The sequence below is a fragment of the Heterocephalus glaber genome, unplaced genomic scaffold (genome assembly GCF_053883595.1).
Source record: "Heterocephalus glaber isolate CG9 unplaced genomic scaffold, H.glaber_assembly_v1.0 deba00000901, whole genome shotgun sequence".
In the NCBI taxonomy this organism is placed as follows: domain Eukaryota; kingdom Metazoa; phylum Chordata; class Mammalia; order Rodentia; family Bathyergidae; genus Heterocephalus; species Heterocephalus glaber.
The window spans coordinates 343251-365870 of NW_028258171.1; the positions used below are offsets into that span (position 1 = coordinate 343251).

The 22620-nt window shown below is 35.4% G+C and overlaps 1 protein-coding gene across 1 annotated transcript in view; it reads left to right on the forward strand.

The window, feature by feature from the left end:
• The window catches only part of Ttc6 (tetratricopeptide repeat domain 6), a 163518-nt gene that overhangs the window by 12850 nt on the left and 128048 nt on the right, over window positions 1–22620 (forward strand). The window contains 1 exon segment of the mRNA XM_087208003.1: window positions 20482–20544. Coding sequence (XP_087064129.1) covers window positions 20526–20544 — 19 coding nt within the window. The 5' untranslated portion in view covers window positions 20482–20525.

Consider the following 22620-nt stretch of genomic DNA (forward strand, 5'->3'; position numbering starts at 1 on the left):
CAGCCAAATTTCCCCTCAAGTACATCTCAAGTCTCAAGCTCTTCATCTCCTAATCATTGGAAATAGGGTTATGAAGAAATGAAAGACTGAGACAGCTGAGACACTTCATTGTTCTGCTTTCATTATGCTGTTGAGATCGGCCTTATTGCACAGTCTTTGGCAATCAATTATTACTTGGAAAGTGATTATTAAACAGTTTACTGAATAACGGGGTTTTATGCATGACTATTCAGTTGCTCTTTAGGGTTAAGTGAAAAGGATTATTAAATATCCATTTGCAATGGAATCTGTGAAAATGCTAAATGGAATGCATAATTCATGTAGACTGTCACTAGTACAAAGCCAAATCAGTTTAACCAAATACCAAGTTACAAGGAAATAAGGAATAAGTGGTAGTCTTAGTAGAACTAGTTCTAGTTAGCTAATCATCCAGATAATTAGAAAAACCAAAATAATAGACAAGGTGGAAGTTTATTTCTCTTGTGTAGAAAAGGGTCATGTGAAAAGTTAATGTAGCATGGATGTGGTATTCATCAGAGATCAGGGCCAGGGATCCAAAATCCTGCTGTCTGATTGTTCCACTGATTTGATCCTCAATTCTCAAGGTTATCTCAAGGTCTATAATGGCTACTCTAGCTATAACATCTGCATTTTCCCCATCAGGAAGTCATTAAATAAGAAAAGTACATGCATGGGGTTTCTTATCACTTTAACTTATACTTAATTAGCCTGAGTTTAGTCACATGAACATGTCTAGCTACAAAACAGGATGAAAAATGAAATCATTACTCTGGGAAGCCATGTGCCAAAATTCATGCTCTACTATTATGGAAGGGGTTGAAAAGACATTGGGGGCAGTTTATGGCATAGCCTCTATGGGCAATGCACCTCCACAGAGGTTTACTGAGCGCTTGTAATGTTTAGTACTTTACTAGGCACTAAGAATAGATTTTGTATGTGACAGTTTTTACCTTTAAGGAGTTAGAGAGTATAACAGGCGTATTATCTGACAATGGAAACCAGTGGAGAAAGCCTTAGTTTAGAGACAGAATGACTCAGATCAGGATCATTGATTTTCAGTTTGATCTTTAAATTATTGATGGATCCATCTTCTTGTCTGTGAAACAGTATTGGTGACGCCAACCGTCCAATATGGTGAGGAGAAAATGGTTCAAATACCTGTTAAGTATACTGCATTATTTTTAAAGATTCTTCAAACACATAGCATCCCAGTAAAGTTGCCTGAACTACATTCCTGCCAGTATTGGGTATCAGTCTGTTTCTCTATAGCCTTATCAGCTTTGTGTATTATTAAGCCTTTGAATCTTTGTTAATTTGAAAGATCAGCAGTTTTCAGTATTTCCCAAGTGTGTAAATGTTTCTCAAATGAAGCATACAGTGAAAGTTCAATATCTCAAATATGTAACAGCATGCCTGCAGCATCTCAATCAGGAATGTGGGACTAGGAACCACTTAACTGAACAATTCAGATTCCCATCAGTACATTTTTTGATCTTTAAGGTCTTTTTAAATTTTTACTGGATACCTAATATGTCTGGTGTTTACTCACACTGGGAAATAGAACAAATGAAATTCCTGCTTTCTTGGGTTTTATATCCAGAGGGAGAAGACAGAGTAAAGAAGTAAATGTCCCCTGGGAAGTAGTACCAATCCTGCCGGGAATCTGTGATGTGAGATTCTTGCTCATAGTAAGAGCTTTGGATTTCACCCTGAGTGACACTGGAGGGTTTTGAGTAGGGGCATGATGTTACGGTTTGGGTCTGGATGTCCCCCAAAAGCCTCATGTAGTCATAGTTGGGTAAATCTAGAATGTGTGATGGTAGGATTAAGGGGGTGTGATTTTTAAACCACTACATGTGAATGATTGGTTTGGCATCACCCTAATTCCAGTAATCTAAATAAGATAAAAGGAAAAGAAAGATACTGTTAATGTCCCTTGTTGCATTTTACTGCTTCCACTGCCATGAACTGTTGCCCCTCTGCCACCCTGCCTTGGAGCCAGCCAATTATGGACTGAAATCTCTATGAACTAACTGTAAGCCAAATAAACTTTCCCTCTTCACTTTTGGGTGTCAGGTATTTTGTCTCAGCAATGAGAGAAAAGTAACTATCACACATGACATGATCTGATCTTGTTTTGAAAGGATCAACTCACTACTATGTGGACAATAGATTACAGATGGGGACTGGTGAAGGAAGGAAGAGACATTGCCTATTGCAATAACTGACACAGGAGAGAGTAGATGATGGTTTGAGCCAAGTATGGATGGAGATGGTGGTAGAGAACGATATGAGAAACAGTCTGATTTAGTATATGCTGAAGGTTGTTTATTTGGATATGGAGGGAGAGAGGCTGAGGGAAGAGGGGAAGAAAGAAATCATGGTCTAGGATAACTCCATAGTTTTTTGTACATAGCTAAGCTAACGGGTAGAATTTCCATTTGATCAAGGGTGAGCCAGGTTTGGGGGCTGATTTTGGACATGTTAAGTTTGAGTCTTTAGTATACTTCCCAGTAGAGAAATCAAGCGGAAAATTAGTTATAATTCTAGGGTGCAAGTGGAAGGTTAGGTAGGGCTAGACAGATTGAGAATCATTAGTGATCAGATAGTACAGTATTTGAATTCTCGAAACTTGAAGAAGTAACCAAAAAGATGGATATAGCTATAAAAAAAGAGATCTAAGAACGAAGGGTCCAGTGTCTCAGAGAAGAGGTGAAATCAGCTAAAGAAATTGAGGAGACCCTGGTGCAGGAGGAAAACCAGGAGACTATGTAATGTGTACAGCATCTTCAACACCAAGTGAATAAACTATTTCAGAAAGGATTCAATAACTAACACAAATGCTGCTAAAGCAAGCAAGATGGGAACTATAACATTTAACCATGGCATTATGACTATAATATCTACACACACATGCATATATTTAGCCATCTTATAGTTTTTATTGCCCTGGTGAAAGATATATTTTCTATTTACATTTCCAATGATTTATTACCACAGTGGTTTTAACATGTTGATCATGTACCCAATAACCTCTGGAACTGTCTTATATCTTTTAGTAGTTCTCCTATAGAGTATCTTGTTTTATTAAATTGGTGTTTAATAATGTGGTAGTGGGCATTCTTGATTGATTCTTGGCTTTCAATGAAAAGCTTTTTTTATTAGGTATGATGTTAATTATAGCTTTTTGATCAATATTCTTTATAGTTTCACATCTTTTTTCAGCTTGCTGAGAATTTTTATCATGAAAAAGTTCTGAAGTTTGGAGATAAACTTTTTCCTGTAATCTGTTATTTTGATGTATTGTTCAATCTGAATTCTCCTTGAATTCTGGGAGAAATGTTTTTGGTTGTTACAGGATATTTCTGTATGCTGGTGATTTATTTCTACTATTAATTTGCATTCATAAGTGAGATTGGTGTATGCTTTTTTCCTATTCTGCCTTTGTCTGTATTTGATATCAAGTTTGCATTAGCTTCATAAATTGAATGCTTGCTTTCTTTTCCAAAAATAATTTGGAGAAGAGGAGGATTATTTTTTCCCTAGACACTTTGGAAATTATCACCTAATGTTGTCTGGGCTGACATCTTGTGTAATGAGAATGTTTAAAAAATTGTTGTCTCTATTTTTAAAAGGTTATTGGTTTATTCAAACTTTTAGTTCCTTCCCTCTCAGGTCAATTTTGTAACTCATAGATGTAGAGATTTCTTTTTATCCAATTTCCTTACATTTCTTGCCATGAAATTATTATTAGATTATTTCTTCTCATTCTGTGCCTTGGCTTTTCAATTTTATACCTGTGCTGTTTGTCTCAGCATATAGTGGGTAAGAATGTTAGTCTGAAAACATGGATGTGCAAGAACTCTCTTAATTTCTCTAAAACTCGTGCTAGCCTCTGCTTGAAAATCTCATTCCATCAGGACCGCAGAAGCTTGGCCACAGGCAATTTGGGGATCTCCCTCCCTGTTCCTGGAGTACATACAGAATTCCTCAGTCATGCCATGCCCTGCATCTCGTTCAAGATATTTATACTTCCATCTGATGGTCCACTTAGATCTTCCCAACATTTTCAGTTCACACAGATCTCTTCTGAGTTTCCTGTTTTCCCTCTCTAAGACTCATGATTTCTGCAGTTTCCTATCCATGTTTGCCATCCTTGGTTTCGTAGAAGGCATTTTTTTTCTGCCCTTAAGCCATACTGGGGCCTGGTGAACCCTGAGATTACATGGCACTCCATCTGCCTTGACACTCCATATGGTCATCCAATGACATTTCTGTTCTTTATTCCCAACAAACACATTTCCTTCTTGCTTCCTTTGGGCGTAGCCCTGGGGAGCTGGTTCAAGCCCTTATAACTGGGATTCAACAGCACCTGTGTTTTCATCAGCTTCTTGACAACTTCCTCTGGCCCAAGAATTCAATTCTTTTCTACTGTTTTCTCCTAAATCAGTTGTCATTGTCATTCTATTTTTCTCTTTAACCAGGTTCCCAGGTTCTTGAAACTTGAAAGCCAGAAAGAAGAGGCTCTTGTTTTTATCACTTTAAGCTCTGTGTTGTCTCCTTTGACTTGAGGATGTGGGCCCACAATGGTCTAACTGGGTAAAGGAAGAATCTTGGTTTATGACTGCAAGGGAAAGATCAGTGGATACTTCACAATGATCTCTTTAGCCTATTTATTATCCAGATGAAGAGCAGATTCTCAGAGAAGTAGCTGATTTTCTGTCACCACATAGGTTAGTGGTAGAACAGAGCCCAAACTGCAGATACTCAATTACTGTTATTTTCTTTGATATATATTATTGAACCAGTACAGTATTTGGAGCTCTAGAGTTTAGATTCAATAACCCAATACAATATATTTTAACTAGATTTTAAAATATATTGTGTTATCATAAGGATCAATAGCAAATCTGTCATGTTAGATGTTGAGTTTTCTTGATAATAAAGATTCTCTCCTTTAAGGACACATGTGCCTTCTCTTATGCTTACTATATCACTAGAAAGATTTTCTGAAATCAGTTATACATCTTCCCCTTTGTGAGCGTGAGTGTGATGTGTTCTTCCTTGCATTCCTGTGACCTTGCATGGGTAAGCCCCAGTGGAGGCTCTGAGAGGATCTCTTTCCTCAGGACCAAGGGCACCATTTTGGACTTCAGTTATTTATGCTATCCCACAATACAGTGATACCTCAATGTCTTAATGGATGAGTGAAGGGTGTGCCCCATACCTAATATTCAGTTGTGCTTTGAATTCTTTTGTCTTCCTTATATAATTTTTGTTTCCTCCTTCCCACTAGGCTGCAGCTGTCTCTATTTTTCAGTCTGTATTTCAGTATGCTGCTGGTAGCCTTTCTCCCACAGCTCTCTCCATAATATCTTATTTCTATTCTGCCGCAGGCTTAGAAACTAAATAAATAAGCCCAGTAATATTATTTGTAAAGTGAGAGTAAATAGCCTCCAAGGGAGGGCCTTGAAAGCTTTCCTCTGGGAGAAGTGTGAGCTCCCTACACATAGGCCTTTGCCTGTATCTCTTCTACCCGCTCTTAGGCCTCTGGCTTACACTCTGCTTCCTGTCTGCTAGATCCATGCAATTGTCAGATGTCTGCACAGTAAATAGGTGAGAAATAGCTGCTTTTTATTTTTTTTGTATTTATTGGTTGAAATACTATAAAACTATTTTTGCATTTGAATAAGCTGTATTCTTAGCATAGAGTTACTAACCAGATCCTTTGCAAATCAGAATAAAAAACTTACTGTAGAACCACAGAATACCTTTGGGCAATTTGATTATTTAAGATGCAAACTATAACGTTGACCTTGGGGCTTTCTGAACCACAGCTGTCAGTTTAAACAAAACTCTAAACCTAATTAAACTTTTGTTGGATGGGACACTAGTGTGAGAACTGGTTGGACAGCTTTTAAAACTTAATGACAGTTATTCCCAAGAAAATAAATAGAAGTATTAATGCCAAGGACATATATTCTCAAAGGTCTCTAAAACTAAGGTCTTAGTTTTGTCCTTTCTTTTGGAAAACAGGTAGTAATTTCCTGCCTACAGGTTAATTGTCCTGCTTATGGATTTTCTTCATGTAGTTGTTACATTGTAAAATCGAGGTGAAGCTATTTTTCCCAGACCCCTCTTCTCCTTTCCCACTTATCTTTTTCTTATTCCTCTCTTCTTTCATGCCTTTTCCTCTCTGTCAATACAGTTTATAAGTTTTTAGTTTCCTGTCACTATTTGAGTAAAAATAATCAGCCTTTTCAATTTTCACTTGGCTCTTAGGAGAAATTGAGTATCATTTTTTTCACCCATGTTTCATTTTGGGGGCATTTTTGAAAACACAAGAGTTTTCAAAGTTATCAAGTACCTTCAAGGTGCCAAATATTAGGGATATATAACCTCCCATATGTTTGTCTCAATATATAAAACTGGAAGGAATACTTCTATATGTAAGTTGTTTAGTATGACTCAAGTGTTGAGTGCAAGGTTGAGCTCAAGCCAGGAGGGGTCCAGAAACTGCAGGGAGATAGACCTGCAGATACAGGCAGTGGTTAGTGCCTGGCCATGGACAGGAGGTCAGGTTTGATTCTGATGGCACTGGGGTGCTACTGAAGGATTTTAAGCAAAGGAGTGATGTGATACAATTAGTGTCTTATAAAGTTCACTTTGAAGGCAGTACCACCATGGACTAATGAGTAGCAAGCGTTAGGAACTAAATCCGTAATCCAGAAAGAAATAAAGAAATAAGTTAAGGCAGGGACAGTATGGCTGAAGAGCAGGACACAAAGTAGACAGCTGGAGATATTCAGGTGCTGGACTCAGATGGTGGTGGTGGTGATTTCATACGGTTCCATTTATTATATTGCAGCAGGCTGAGGAGTGCTGGTGAGGATTGGATCACAGGATAACTTGCATTTAAGACTGGCTATGATGGAAAAGAAATTGGAACTGCAACGGAAAGAGGTTATATAAGGATAATGTTTTAAATAGAATGCTTATATGCTGAAGGGAAAGACCTATGGAGTCATGTATAAACATAGCTGAAAAAGTCAGTGTAGTACTAGGCTTCTAAAATGGTTCCTTGTTAAATCTTTCCATAATTCATTGCTTCTGGTCATTCCCTAAAGACAACTTGCTTTTTAACCTTTTAGCTATTTTATCTTATATATAGTTTTATATTTTGAAATTGTATTTTAACGCTGCTGGTTTCTGATTACCTGTGGTATCAATCAGCATTTATTGATTTCCTATCATGGAATGTGACAGTTAAATGCTTTTATTACTAACCACTCCCAGCCCATGGTATATAATTTCCTATCTTTCCAATATACAGGTTTTAATTTTTGATATCTGAACTATTATATTTAGGTAAGTATTACAGGTAAAATTTTCTTTCTCAAGTATCTGCTTTTTGGGGGAGTTAATGATTGCAATGCTGTCTGCTCCTATTACTTAGTTTTCTATGTATACATCACTAATTTATTCTCAAACTCTTTTTAAAAGTGTAAAAATCTTAATACATGCAGAAACACCAGGTAAGGTATCCTGTTCTCTTTTGGAGACATTCCTCTTGAACTGGTGACTTTCTGGTGTAATCAGGATTGATTGCTCTTTGGCCTGCTACTTAGTTGTAGCATCTGACTTCATCTGTTGATTGGATCCCATATCTTCCTCTTTCTTGATTTACTACCGAGAAAGGGAATGTGGGAAGTGTATAGGTATATATTTAGATCTTGCACTTCTGAAAATTTCATTATTTCACCTTTCTTAAAATAATAGTGTGAGTGGTGGTAAAATTCTAGGTTGGAAATCATTTTACTCAGAATTTCTAACAATTGTGGTTGCAGGTGAGAAATCCAGTGATGATCTCATTTCTACTCCTTTTTTTAGTAACTTTCTCCTTCCTCTTGTAAATGTTTTTGGTCCAAGTTTTCAGAAATTTTACAATGAAATGATTTGATATGGTTCCTTTCTTATTCATTTATGCTGGGCTCTCATTAGCCCTTCCATTGATATTGCATGTCCTTCAGTTCTGGGAAATTTCCTTTTATTATTTAAAAAAAATTATCATCCTATCTGCCAGGTGCAGTCGTGCACACCTGCAATCCCAGGTGAGGCAGGAGGAAGATTACAAGTTCAAGCCCAGCCTGGACAACTTAGCGAGACCCTGCCTTAAAAAATAAAACAAGGTTGGGGGTGTAGTTCAGTGATACAGCACCTGTGAGTTTCAACCCCAGTACTGCAAAAATGAACAAACAATGACAAAAAACTATTTCTCTTCTGTATTCTTAATTCTCTCTTTTTGGAACTCCTATTCTGGGGAAATTTGGCCTCTGGAATAATTTTATGTATTTCTCTCCTGTTTTCTTCTGCATTGTCTCCTCTTTTTTTCTTGGAGGATTCTCTTTTTTTAGCTTTGAACTTGGTATTAAAATATTCATTCCTGCTAGCATGACTTATTTTTAACACCCCTGTCATCTCATCTAGTGTGGAAGAGATATTGCTTGTCTGCATGGAGGGAGCATCTAGGGAGGCTGTTTTCAGTCTGATTTGCACGCTCATTTTTTTTTTTTTGGTACCGGGGATTGAACCCAGGTCCTTGAGTTTGCAAGGCAGGCAGAGGAACCACTGAGCTAAATCCTGGGCCCTCTCAGTTTTGAATTTAGTGTCTCCAACTCCCAAATCTTTCTGAGGCTCTTTTGTATGACTTGCGTTGCTTCTGGTTTTTATAAAATGCGATTATGCTTCATAGAGATAAAATTATGCTTCATTGTTGATAAAAATAATTAAAAAATTTATAGGCCATAAGTCTTGTGAGTTTATCCATGTTTGTTGTTGTTTTTAATGGGTGCCTTTATTTATTTATACATTGGTAACTTATACATGCATTACAATAGTAAGTCAGAAGGATAAATAATGACTTGTAGTATACATTTTGAAGTTCTTACTATCAGGTCCAAAGTAAACTTTCTTCAGCATATTCGTTTCCAATTAGAAGAGTATTTATTTAAAGCAATGTCTTCTTATAGTTAAAGCTTGCCTAAAATAATAATTTCTATAGATGCTTTTTGAAATTCTCTTTTAATTGAGAAAATATTAAACATGAGCCAGGAAAGCAGAAGTTGGCACTAACAAAACTGTCACTCAGTGGGTAAAGTAGCACTGAGATAGTTTCTCTTTGTTTTCTCATGAATTTAAGAGAAAATACGTAGGTGGTATATAGGCAAAAGTTAAATTAGTTTAAATAATAGCACTCCAAGAAATATGGGTAAATCGGGGATGGGAGGCATTAAAAATGTTGTTTCCTAATCTATAGTGAATAATGTGAGATTTTAAAGCTGACCATAATCTGCTAAGGCTGTATTTCCATTTTAACTTGTTCATTATATAATATCTAGGTTCATACTAAACATATGATTCCATTATCCTGTGAATGGGCTTGGGAATTCTGTGAGTTGTTTTGGCTCCTCTTAGTTATTGCCACTGACAGCCCCTGTGCCCCATCAGCTGTTAAACAAACTACTTGCTTGTCCAGTGCAGCAGGCCCAGAAGTTTTGACATAGACTGGAAAAGCAAGAACCATATCCAGATACCATCTTTGAGTTTTAATACTGTAAAGATAAATATCTATGATAAAACATAAATTGCTAAATATATTTATCTAAATAGAGAAGCTTAATGATCCAGAAGAAGAAAGTTTACAAAAAATTCTAAGTACAAAATGCATAATTTCTCATATTGTCTTCTAGTTTTACTTTGTTTGCATTTTAAGCTATTTCTAGAGGTTTAAAAATAAAACCTGGTGTTTTAATTTCTGTACTGCTATTTTGCTATCATGCTATGAATATGGGTCATGATATTCTGAATTTATGGCATGAACATTCAAGCAGGCTTGATTTTTTTTTCCCAGAACTAACTTTGGGTCAATTTGAAGTAAACTTCTTTCCTCTTGAACTTTCTGCTATATCTGTAATGAAGGCATGTGATATCTCTGTTCTAGATTTTTATTTTCCTAACCATTCCTCCCAGATTTATTCAGCATGAGTCAGCGGTATGAAGGGACCTGTTCTGAACAGGAACCAACAAAAGACAATGAAATGAGACTGTGGATTCCAAAGAAATGCAAAGGCATTCAGAAACATTAAACTGACACAACTACTACCCAATAGTTCATGCAAAGGTATTATTAAAGGACTTTGCTATAAAAACAATTTTCTTTATAGCCCACAATTGAAGGCTCTTTCCTCTTTAGATGCTTAACCACCTCTCAACTTCAGTTTGTTTGTTTTTTAACCTGTAAGGTAAGAATAACAACTACCACGTGGGTTTGTTTTAAGAACTAAATGAAATAATGTTTATAAAGGATTCACTATGCCTGACACACTGTAGATGCTTAATAATTGTTAGTGCTCACAATCCACAGTACATTCTTTTGCTTCTTTCTTTTCAAGTAGGTAGGCTTGAGAGATAAGTTGGAAACAACCAAATGCTACTTTAAACAATGGCTTAAAAGAAAATAGTAAAATGAGCGAACACTTCGGTTATAATGAAACCATCTTGTGTTAAAAATCCAGGGGTAGCAATTAAGAAGAAAGACAAATTTTCTTTTGTGGATGGAAAATTGTCTCTGGAGGCAATTCCAAAAGATATTCCAGAGTCTACAGAAGTAAGAATGGAACTTCTGAAATGGACTCCTTGGAAGTGGTTGGCAACCTCAGGATACAAAGAAGAATAAGATATTAAACTGCATCAATCCACCTGTAAAAAATCTCTGAGCAGCTACTGTTTGCCAAGTACATTGGTGCAGTCCCTGTCCTTATCTGGTAGGAGAGGGAGGCTTCAAATTCTATAAACATTTTGGCAAACTTCCCTATGCTATGAGATCCTATGCTGTGGGTAGCTAACCTAACCAAAAATGCCTGTGTGTGTGTGAATGTGTATACTGATCAGTTTGATTTGTGATAACACCTTGACTGAAGCATGAGAATTGAAATGATGTGGTGAGAGATGGCCAAATAGATGTGGTTATAATAGTTAAGAAACCATCTGGAGATATTTAGGCAGCAAATTTAAGGTTTGGTGATGAATTCGATTTAGGAAGTGAAAGAGACTTTCTACATTTAGAATAGGCTCCTCAGGATTCTGGAGAATACTACCTTTTTGCTCCAAACCAAGACCTATCTGGAAAAAAATCAACCTTGAAAACTAGAGATAAAAAATGCCATCCCCAGCCAGCCTGTCCTTGCCTTACCTGCCATCATTATTCTGTTTCTTGGTGGCTTTTCTGTAAGGCAAGGGATAGGCCGATTGGGGCTGGCATTTTTGATCCCTAGTTTTCAAGGCTGAGTATTTTCTAGCTGGGTCTTATTTTCTGGAAACATGGTAGGAGCAAAAGAGTTTCTTGTAATCTGTAAAGAACTAGGTGTCTTAAATGTATAATGGCATAAATACTAAATAGAATCACAAGTAAAGTGTTATGGAAATAGTGAATTCTGAGTGAATGTTCAAGGGGTGCCATGTCAGTTACCTTCTTTCTCAGAAGACCAAGGCTTTCTTATGGAGTTCTGTCAGCATGCCAAACTCCTTGATTCTCGGGGGGTGTTTCCCAAGTGACTGTATTCCTGCAAATGAGATTTTGGGGATTCTGTCCCATCAGACTTTGCCAGATATGCTCAGACATACTGTAATTCCATTTAGACTCATGGCGGGGTTTTCCTATATTTAAAAATACTTGGAGACTTTTTATTAATCATTTCCTTTGTTTGGTAAGAATATCCTTAAGGAATGGAGCATAAGAACTTATAAGGAATATTGTTTTAAACCATGTTTCTGTTGTATGTGCCTTAAGTGAACTTGATCTAGATCCTTATGTCTTTTAAGACCGACTTCCAATACTTACCACTGCTAAATTTTATCCATCAGACATTCATATTAATTTATTTTCTTACCAAAAGTTTGATTGGATCTTTACTGACTATAGGAGAGATTACAACTCCAAACCATAGATACCATAGAGAATTCCTTTAATTTGACCTTTTGAGCCTTACTTTTTTGTCATATGATTTCATTTATTAGTTGTGTCAGTCAGCCAGTGCTATGTAACAAAACAATTCCCACAATTTAGGGGTTTAAAGCAACACTATCTCTCTCACACCCTGGATTAGCTGGATTTGCTTGTGTGTCTGTTGGTCATGTATATATCAGCAACTCAGATGAGTACTCTATTCTGGTTGGAGAGTTTAGCTGGCTTACCTCTGTTCAGTGTGTCTTCCCTCTGGGACAAACATCTAGACCAGGCACATCTGCCCCCACCCCTACCAGCATTTGGCCAGGCATGCATTTTTCATGGTGACGGAAGTTGAAGAGAGTCATAGTCTTGGAATTGGCACATCATTATTTCTGTCTCATTTTATATTGTTAAGCAATAAATGGATAAACCCAGAGTTAGGAGAAAGGATAGTAAACTGTCTCTTGTTGGTAAAACTGAAAAGTCACCCAGTAAAAGTTTAAGAGGTGAAAGATTGAGGCTCTTAGTGCAATTCACCATACCAGCCTTCCACTGGACTATTTTCGAAAGGAATAGTAAGGATCATTCTGGTCTACATGTTATTTCCCAAAAGATCACTGTAGTGATATTCTTGCTTCTCAGTCCTCTCACTTGTGTGTTTCTTTTCACATTGATTCCATGAGCTCTGACAGCCTTTCAGTGCCTCCTGAATGACATGCCTCTATTTTTGATAATTCCAACTGGGAACATTTGTGGAACCCATTAATAACTTCGATAAGCTCGCTACTTCTGCTCAGAAGTTAACTTTCTTGTTTCAGAAATTAACAAAGTGGGAGAAGGGAAATTAAAACTGTAGATGATGTGGTATAAATCCCCACAACTTTAAGAATAGAGTGGTTTCTCTTTTGAATTAGAATCTGTCAGCAAAACCATCTTAAAGAGCCAATAAACACCACATAACTACGAGGTTCATTCCTATCTCTTGGAAGTAAAGCTGGGGGTAGGTAGGGAGGGAGCCATTGTGAAGATATCTTGTATCCTAACCCTGCTTCACTGATGCAGGTGGCAAAAGTACACCTGCCTAGGGAAAAAGAAAGGCCCTGAAAATCTTCTCAAGTAGTCTTCTGCATTTGGAATGCCCTTTGTGTCCACTCTGAACATATTTAATTTCAACCTTTCTTTATTCATTTTTAAAGAAGCACTGTCTTCTATTCTAAATCTATTTAACCTGTCAGCTTGACTCCTATACACATATTTAATTTGTTCCTCTCCTATGACAGACATTGTATCAGTCCATTTTGCATTACTATAATGAAATACCTGAAGCCTGATAACTTATAAAGGTAAAAAGTTCATTTTGGTTCATGGTTTAGGAAAACTAAGTTTGAGTGGTCACATCTGGTCATAGTATCTGGTGATAGAGCATTATATAGTAAAAGACAAGCAGTACATGTATGTATTTCTTTTTCTCATCTCCCTCCCTCTTATAAAACCACCAGCCTTCAATAATGAAGATTCCACCCTTGAAGACCTTCCTTATCCTAATAATCTCCCAGGGACCTCACTTCTAAATATCATAGTCACATTATTTCTACCCTCCTAACATCTTACAATGGAGATGAAATGTCAACATAGAAACTCTTAGGGGGAAATACTCAAATTGTATCTAAACCATAGCAGACATACTATTATTATTATTTATTTGTCACACAAAAATACACAGTAAAACTTTGGTCTGTGAGAAAAATTCATTCTGCTCCTAATCCAAAGCACTTGTATATTAAAGCAGAGAGAGGTGGTTGGGGGGGAGAACAGAAACAGAAACAGAGAGAGAGAGGAGAGGAGCAGTTCTGATCATGTGATGTTTGGCATGACATACTACTTGTATTACAAGACATACTCATTTATCAAGTTAAAAATTTCTGGAAATATTTGTTTGTCTTGTGCAACACTCACAGACAAAGTTATTCCCAGTCCAAAATTTTACTATATGTTCTTCTAGGCTGTGACTACTTACACTATCAAGATTAAAATGATTAAAATGAATAATTGATAATTTGAAATAGGAAGAAAAGGTCCAAAGGGGTAGGGGAAGTGAGAGGGGAAGGGGAAAGGAAAGAAGGGAAAGGAAAAATTGTGAGAAAAGAAAAAATATGGAAACAAAGTCTATGTAAATAGGGAAGGGTGGAGGGGGTGAAGGGTGCACGGGTAATGGGGAAAAAATAAGAACCAAGATATATCATGTACAGGTACAAGCACCCAATGATAAATGTAAATGTATTATATACCGAAAATGTATGGTATTGGTATAAAAGAATTTAAGGAAAAAAAAAAGAATTGAGTCTTACTTGTTTTTCTATTTTTTTGTAGAATAGATTAAATGAATGCTGAATTTGTTTTATAGAACTATAAACAACCTAGAGGAGAGATTATTTCTATTTTGCCTTTTTAATCCTTCATGTCATATACTTTGAACTTTATAGTCACTCTCTAAATGAATATTTGTTAAACGATGAAAGTAAAAATATACTTACTCTTGGAGCTCTGAATTTTATGAAGTTCCTATTTATGTTATTAAGTTATGTGTGAGATTAGGAAGCCTATGAAAATATTCTTATGAATTCTTCTGAAAATTTATCATTCTCTTGACTCCATATAAGAAAAGATGGAAGATGAATTAAAAAAAAAGAAAAGATGGAGGAAAGAAATTTAGCATGGAGAAGGGATAACTAAAGGCAGATTTTTTTGTATAATATCAATTAATCATTCTCCATATTAACTAAAGGAGGTATATACATTGCTTAAATATAGACACATGTTAGATGTTATATACATACATATATGTGCAGGTATATATGTGTATATATTTGTGTTTCTGAGGGGACTTACAGAATTTCTTTCACTGGCTTTAATAATAGACAATGACCATAATCTTTTAAAAACTATTTAATTTTAATATTTTCCAAGTTATATTTAAAATTTTTCTCAAATATCAAAAGCAAATATACATTTACTTCAATTATTAAAAAGTATGTTAAATGTATGTAATGAATTCATGAGTAAATGACACTGAAGATATTTCTCACTACTTGATAGGATGTATTTTTGCTTATCTATAGTAGACTTATAGTTTTATCATGGGGTTGTCTTGTTAAGACAACTCTTAGATATTTTATAACTTGGGTTATTACTGTAAATACCTTTTAATTGCATTAGTTTTTCTACATAAAACTCATTAAACATATTTTATACATTTTAAAGATTCATTTTTAAAAGTCCTTTTTAGATTTTATTTTTTATTAGTACATGTTTGCGGTTCATAATGATTACATTCCTTATGGGAGTTGGTACTGTATATAACACATCTTAATTCTTTTTTCATCATCTTCCCTTTTTTCTTCTTCTCTCATTCCATCTATGATACTCTTCCCATTTGAGAAAGATCTGTCTTCCTATTCCTATTACCTTCTTTTTGTTTTGCTCTTTATTTATATTTTAGGTTTCTCATGTAAGAGCAAACGTGATATTTAAGCTTGTGTATCTGAGTTATTTCACTTAACACTCTAATCTGAAGATGCGTCCATTTTCCCACAAATGATGTAAGTGTATCCTTTTTATGGCAGAGTAGTACTCCATTGTGTGTAAATACCATGCTTCCTTTTTCTATTTATCAGTTGATGGACATATAGACTGCTTCCAATATGTAGCTATTATGAATTGTACTACTATAAACATAGGTATGGATGTATCACTCACTATAATATATCTTTAGCCCTTTTGGGAAGATACTTAGAAGGGGAATAGTTAGATCAAATTGAATTTCTATTTTTAGTTTTTTGAAGAATCTTTATACTTATTTTCACAGTGGTCGTGTTAGTTTCCATTCTCACCAAAATTCCCCTTTTCCCGCAGCCTCACCAGCATTTGTTATTATTCAATTTCTTGATACTAGCCATTCTTTTTAGAGTAAGATGGAATCTCAGTGGTGTTTTAATTTGCATTTCTCTAATGGCCAGTGATGTTGAACATTTCTTCATGTATTTTTTTGGCATTTGGATTACTTCTGAGAAGTGTCTGTTCATTTCAGTGGCCCATTTTTGATTGGATCTTTTATTTTTTTGGGGGGGGCTTTCTTTTAGGTCTTTATATATTCTAGATATTAGACCTGAGGAATAGATGACAAAAATTTTCTCCATTCTGTAGGTTGTCTCTTTACTCTATTGGCTGTTTCTTGTGTTGTACAGAAGTTTTGTAATTTGCTATGGTCCCATTGTTTGATTCTTGGTACTATTTCCTGTACAACCTGAGTTCTGTTCAGAAAGTTGTTACCTACACCTATCTCTTCAAGAGATTTACCTATTTTATCTTCCAGCAGATTGTTTTTGCTTTAACATTTAGATCTTTGATCCATTTTGATTTTAGTTTACTACGTGGTGAGAGATATAGTCTAGATTCATTCTTCTGCAGGTGAACAGCCAGTTTTCCCAGCACCGTTTATTAAAGAGACTATCTTTCCTCTAGTCAAAGACTTTAATCTTGATATGAGCTTATAATATATCCTGCTTCTAGTAAGCTCGTTGATTCTCTGTGATTCCATAGTTTTTGCAAGTACTGCAGCAGTGGTACATGGGATTTTCCTTTTTAAGGTGCTGACAAATGTAATGAAATGTGAAATCATAAAACTTCAAGGGTTTGTGGTATAGCTCAGGGGTAAAGTTCTTTTCTAGCATGTGTTAGACTCTGGGTTCAATCCTCAGCCACACACACACACACACACACACACACACACTTCATGATGTATGGGATAAATATATGGGACAAAGGAGAGTATATTATTACCCAGCATGTATTACTGACACACTTGTTTATTTTGTTTAAAGGTCTAGCACAGACTACTTCACTTTTCAGTGAGTTTCCTAAAGTAATATATATCTTTTGGAAAGCTAAGAAAAATTATGCAATAATAGGTAACAAGGAAGAAAACATATGGTTACTTAAAAAAATTCTTAACATGATTTTGAGATCTTAATGACACAAAATATCTGGACCTAGAATTTTAATTTTAGAGCCTTTAAAAGTTATTTCTGTGAAACAAACCACCCCAAACTTAGTAGCCCTAAACAATGACTATTCATTATTTTTTACAGTTTCTATGGGTTAGGAGTCCTGGGGTAACTTAGCTTTATGATACAGGCTCCAGGTCTCTCCTGATATGTGGTCAAGGTTACTGTTATTTATTTGATTGTGATCTGATTATGACTGAAGGATCTGCTTCCAGGATGTCTCAATCACAAGACTAGCATTTTTTTTTTGGACAAGGTCTTCCTGTGTATTCCAGACTGACCTCAAAAGTGGGATCCTCCTGCCTCAGCCTGCCAAGTACTGGGATTGCAAGTATGTGCTTCCACACCTGGCAAGACTGGCAATTTGGTACTACTGATTGTTGGCAGATCTCCAGATCCTGGAGTTTGAGTGTCCTTGTGATGTGGCGGTTGGCCTCTTTCAGTACAAGTAATCTGACAGCAAGGGAGAAGTTGCCCTGTGTTTTATAAGTAGTAGCCACATAAAACACTGTCCCTTTTTGCTAGATCTTATGATTACACAGGTTAGTCCTAAAGAGCTGATTATTCAGGAGTTGGGAATCAGAGCCATATTGGATGGTGGCTAGCCATTTTGTAATAAGATCTTTAAGTGGTATTACAAATGTTTTTGTTGAACATTGGCATAGGTTAGTGGTGTTTTAACTTTTTAGTTAACATTTTTGTACAGTTTTATAATAGAAACCATTTATGAAAATTAATTGAACTTATTATTTGACCCAAGAGCAGCAAAAAACTGAGTTTTTCACATTTAGTGTCATTTAAAAAAATATAAATGTTTTCATCCTCAGTTTGTGTCTTTAAAATTTTAGTTTATTAGGATCCTGTTAGATAAACAAGAGGCATATGAATTTTCAAAATTCATTGACAAAGATGGGCAATTATTTTCAAGTGGTCTTAAGATATGAAAAACCATGTTTGCCCTTTCCCCTATTCCCTCTCTACTCCCCTCAAACCTAGCTCTTCCCCAAACTTATTTTTCGGTAGCACAATGGGAATTAGTGCATTTTCTGGTATTGGTACTCTTCATCTTTCTATATAAATTGGATCCCTGTTGAACTTGGCTTCTGTGCATAATGATCATGCTTGATTAAATACATTGCTTTGTAGTTTGAAGAACACGTTTAGTCTGTTATTTTCATCTCTTAACTACATTGAAAATTTCTTGAAGAAAAGAATCTTGATTTGTATTCTTATGTTTCTCTTGGATTCCTAGCCCTGAAATTCTGTAGCTCAGTGCTGCTCACATAGCTTACTGAGTATAGCACCCTGTGGAGTTGATACTTAAAGGAATGCTGTACCTGACATAGCAGAGTATAGCCTAGAAGCAGGACTATTAACTCAAACTTCTATGTTGGTTTTAAAGAGAAAAAGCCTCTTTTGTCTTCTCCAGTGTAGATGTCAAGAAATAAAGAATGATTCATTGCCTAATGTTAGGCTTGATCATATTCTAGAAATATTTCTCTGATTCCCTGTTTTAGATGACCTGATTTAAATAACTTTTCCACGAAAACTTCAATACTTAATTTTTTTTTCTGAAAGCACTGTACATTTGGTAAAAAGTTTTTATCAGAGAAGTGGTATTATAAATGCAGTATTACTTGACATGCAGTGATTCTGTATTTCTGGAAATACTATATTTTTTCTAAAGATTTAAATAATGCACTATATTCTGTTATGACTTTGTGGAAAAGATTCAAGGCATATTTAGTTATATATAGTGCGTATAGCAATTGCAATGTTTAAATTTATATGGCAGCCATTCAAGATCTGTTTTCTTTGACATCACACTTTTTCAAAACTGACAGTTCTACTGAATTTAGGGTCCAGCCATCTGGAACAATCATGTAAAATATTTAACTAGAAAAAAAAATGTCAGAGATGAACAATAAATGCAAAGCAGCTCTGACACATTCTTGTGCTTGATGAGAGAATTCTACAGGCCAATGCCATCAGGGTTTTGCCTGAAGGAAGTAAGAGAAAGTCAATGCAAATCAGGGTAGTTTCTCCAAAGTAACCTGTGTGCACAAGTTTTTGTTTAGGGCCATAAAATATCTTTTCTTTCCTTATTTCTGAAACTTGAACTTCATAGTTAGTTCTTTAAAATCAGTGTACCTTGTGTAAGTGCTGATGAAATCACAAAAGAGTATGTGTTAGAAATGTTCTTTTGGCCTCTGTCATCTAGGCCGGTGTCACAGGGAGAACCTGGATCCAATGATGAGGAGTGTGGGTGTGTGGAGAGTGGTGGGATTTGCTTCTCCCCACACCTTCTTGTACTGATGATTGAGAACATACCGAGACTGCCTAACAGGTTAGGGGACACTGCTCCTTCTGTTTCTGGTCCATCTGCTTCAAGCAGTTTAAGTGAAAGACCTTGCACTATTTGTTTTGAATACTACATGCCACCCTTTGGGCTCAAAGCTCTGGTTTCAGTGTCCATGAAATTTGGGCTTCCTTCAGATTTTTCTGATATTTCAAATGCCTTCCAGCTCTGACATTTTTGGACACTACTTTGGATGCCAAAAGTGGAAGGTGCTCTATGAAACACATGAAATATGTACCCAGAATTGTGAAGCTAGACTGCTTATAGTTTTGTACATTTTCATTTATTCATAGAGTTTTATATTTGTTAAACACTTTGCCAGACCCTATGGAAGAGGTAAAATTTTGCTACCGGCTATAGTTTGTGACTCAAGGAGTAAAGATAGAGAAATACATGTTAGACAAAATATGAATTGTACTTCTTAAAAAATTTCTAATTTTTGTCTTAGCCCCAGCTCCGAGATTTTTGACACAAGTCAAATCATATTTAGTAAAGCACTGCTTTAATAGTTTATATTTTTTGTTGCTTTCATAATTTTGTAAATTTTCTAAAGCCATATATGACTTTTGTGCATTTGTTTTCTATCTTATGTCTAATAGTCTTCTGTAGCAATTTTGGGGCTTCTGGGCATATCGTTTAACCAACCAACAGTAATTCATTTCATATAATTATATTTAATATCTAGAATTTCCAGTATGATACCAAGTTATGATGAGAATTTTTCATCTATGTTCACCAAAGATATAGATTTGTAATTTTCTTTTTTTCTGAGCCCTTATCCAGTTTTTATATCAGGGTAATGCTAGCTTCACAGAAATAATTTGGAATCATTTCTTTCCTTTCTATTTCTTGGAAAATTTTCAGAAACATTGGTGTTAGTTCTTCTTTAGAGGTCTGGTAAAATTCAGCAGTAAATCCAGTTAGTCTTATACTTGTCTATTATTGCTTGTTATTCATCTGTTTAGATTTATATCTTCTTGGTTTAATTTTGGTATGTCATATGTGTCTAGGAATTTTTCTATTTCTTCTAGGTTTTCCAATTGATTGGAATATAAGCTTTCAAAATAGTCTTCTAATGAACAGACATTTCTCAGGTAAAGAAGTAAAAATAGCAAATAAATACATGAAAAAATGTTCAACATCACTGGTCATTCGAGAGATGCAAATGAAAATAACACTGAGATTCCACCTCACCCCAGAAAGAATGGCTGCTATCATGAAATCAACCAATAACAAATGCTGGCAGGGCTGTGGGGAAAGAGGAACGCTGCTCCACTGCTGGTGGGAGTGTAGACTGGTGCAAGCACTGTGGAAATCAGTATGGAGATACCTCAAAGAACTAGGACTGGAAGTCTTATTTGACCCAGCTATTCCACTGCTGGGGATCTTCCCCAAAGAATTAAAAGAATCATACCACAGTGATATATGTGCACCCATGTTCATAGCAGCACAGTTTGTGATAGCTAAAACTTGGAAACAGCCCAAATGCCCATCAACTGGAGACTGGGTAAAGAAAATGTTGTTTTTTAATAAAATGGAGTACTACTCAGTCATAAAAAATGAGAAATTAGAGACATTTATAGCTAAGTGGATGCACATTGAGGTGATACTCTTAAGTGAAATAAATAGGATACATATGTATAAATACTGAATAGTTTCTCTGGTGTGAGAAACTGAAAGTGTAAATAAGGACTAAAATGTATAATAGGTCATGTGAAATAGGAAGAAAAGGGGCAAAGGGGAAGGAAGTGGAAGGGCTAGGGGACAGGATAGAAGGGAATGGGATTAATATGAGAAAATGGAAAAACAGGAAGAAAATCTTTGTAAATAGGGAGGAATGGAGGGGTTGAAGCGAGGGCTGGGCAAGGGTGAAAAATAAGAACCAAGAGAGATGATGTAAAGGTGCAAATTTCCAATGACGAATGTCATTATATTGTATACCTAAAATGTACCAATGATTAGAATGAATAATAGATAATGCAAAATAAGAAGTAAAGGTCCAAAGGGGTAGGGGTAGTGGGAGGGGCAGGGGAAAGGAAAGAAGGTAAAGGAAAAATTATGAGAAATGGAAAAAATGGAAATAAAGTCTTTGTAAACAGGGAAGGAAGGGTGGAGGGGGTGAAAGTAGGGCTAGGAATGGGGAAAAAATAAGAACCAAGATGCATTACGTAAAAGTATAATTCCCAATGAGAAATGTAATTGTGTTATATACCTAAAATGTACCAATAAAAGAATTTAACAACAAAAAAAAGTCTTCTAATAGTTCTCTAAATTTTGTTGATACTTGTTTTAATTTCACATTTTTGATTCAAATTTTATTAATTTAAGCTTCTCTTTTGGTAAGTTTGTATAAGAGTTTATCAATATTATTTATCTTTTCAAGCAACCATCCCTTTGGTCCACTGATTTTTGTATTGTTCTTTTAATCTCTATTTTATTCACTTTTGCTTTAATATTTATTATATCTTTTCTTGCCATGGATTTGAGTTTTTTTGTTCTTTTTTCTAGGATCTTGAGGTGCATCATTAGGTTATTTATTTGAGATTGCTCTGTTTTTCTCACATAGGAGTTCATAGCTATAATCTTTCCTCTTATAACTGCATTTTGTGTCTCACAAATTCTGACAAATTTGGTTGCTAATTACCAATTAATTCCTGGAATTTAAAAATTCTTCTTTTGATGTCTTCTATGATCTACTGATCATTCAAAGGTACATTGTTTAGTTTCCATCTGTTGGTGTAGTTTCTGTGGTTTCTCTTGCTGTTGATTTCTTGCTTCACTATTGTGATGTGATAGGACACATGTTATTATTTCAAGTTTTTTTTATTTATTAAGACTTGCTTTATGCCCTAAAATATGGCCAATTTTAGAGACAGTTCCAAAAGCTCCTGAAAAGAATGTGTATTCTTCCTGTGGTCAGATGGAACTTTCTGTAGACATCTGTTATACACATTTGATATATAGTGTAGTTAATTTCTGATATTTCTTTCATTTCTTTTATCTAGTTGACCTATTTGTCAGAATGGGGCACTAAGGTAATTTACTATCATTATAATTAGAGTCCATGTCAAGTAGTGTTTGTTTTATGAAATTTGGTTTGGTTACATTTGGTGTATATGTATTTACAATCATTATCTCTTTTCAGTGAATCATTCCATTTACCAATATGT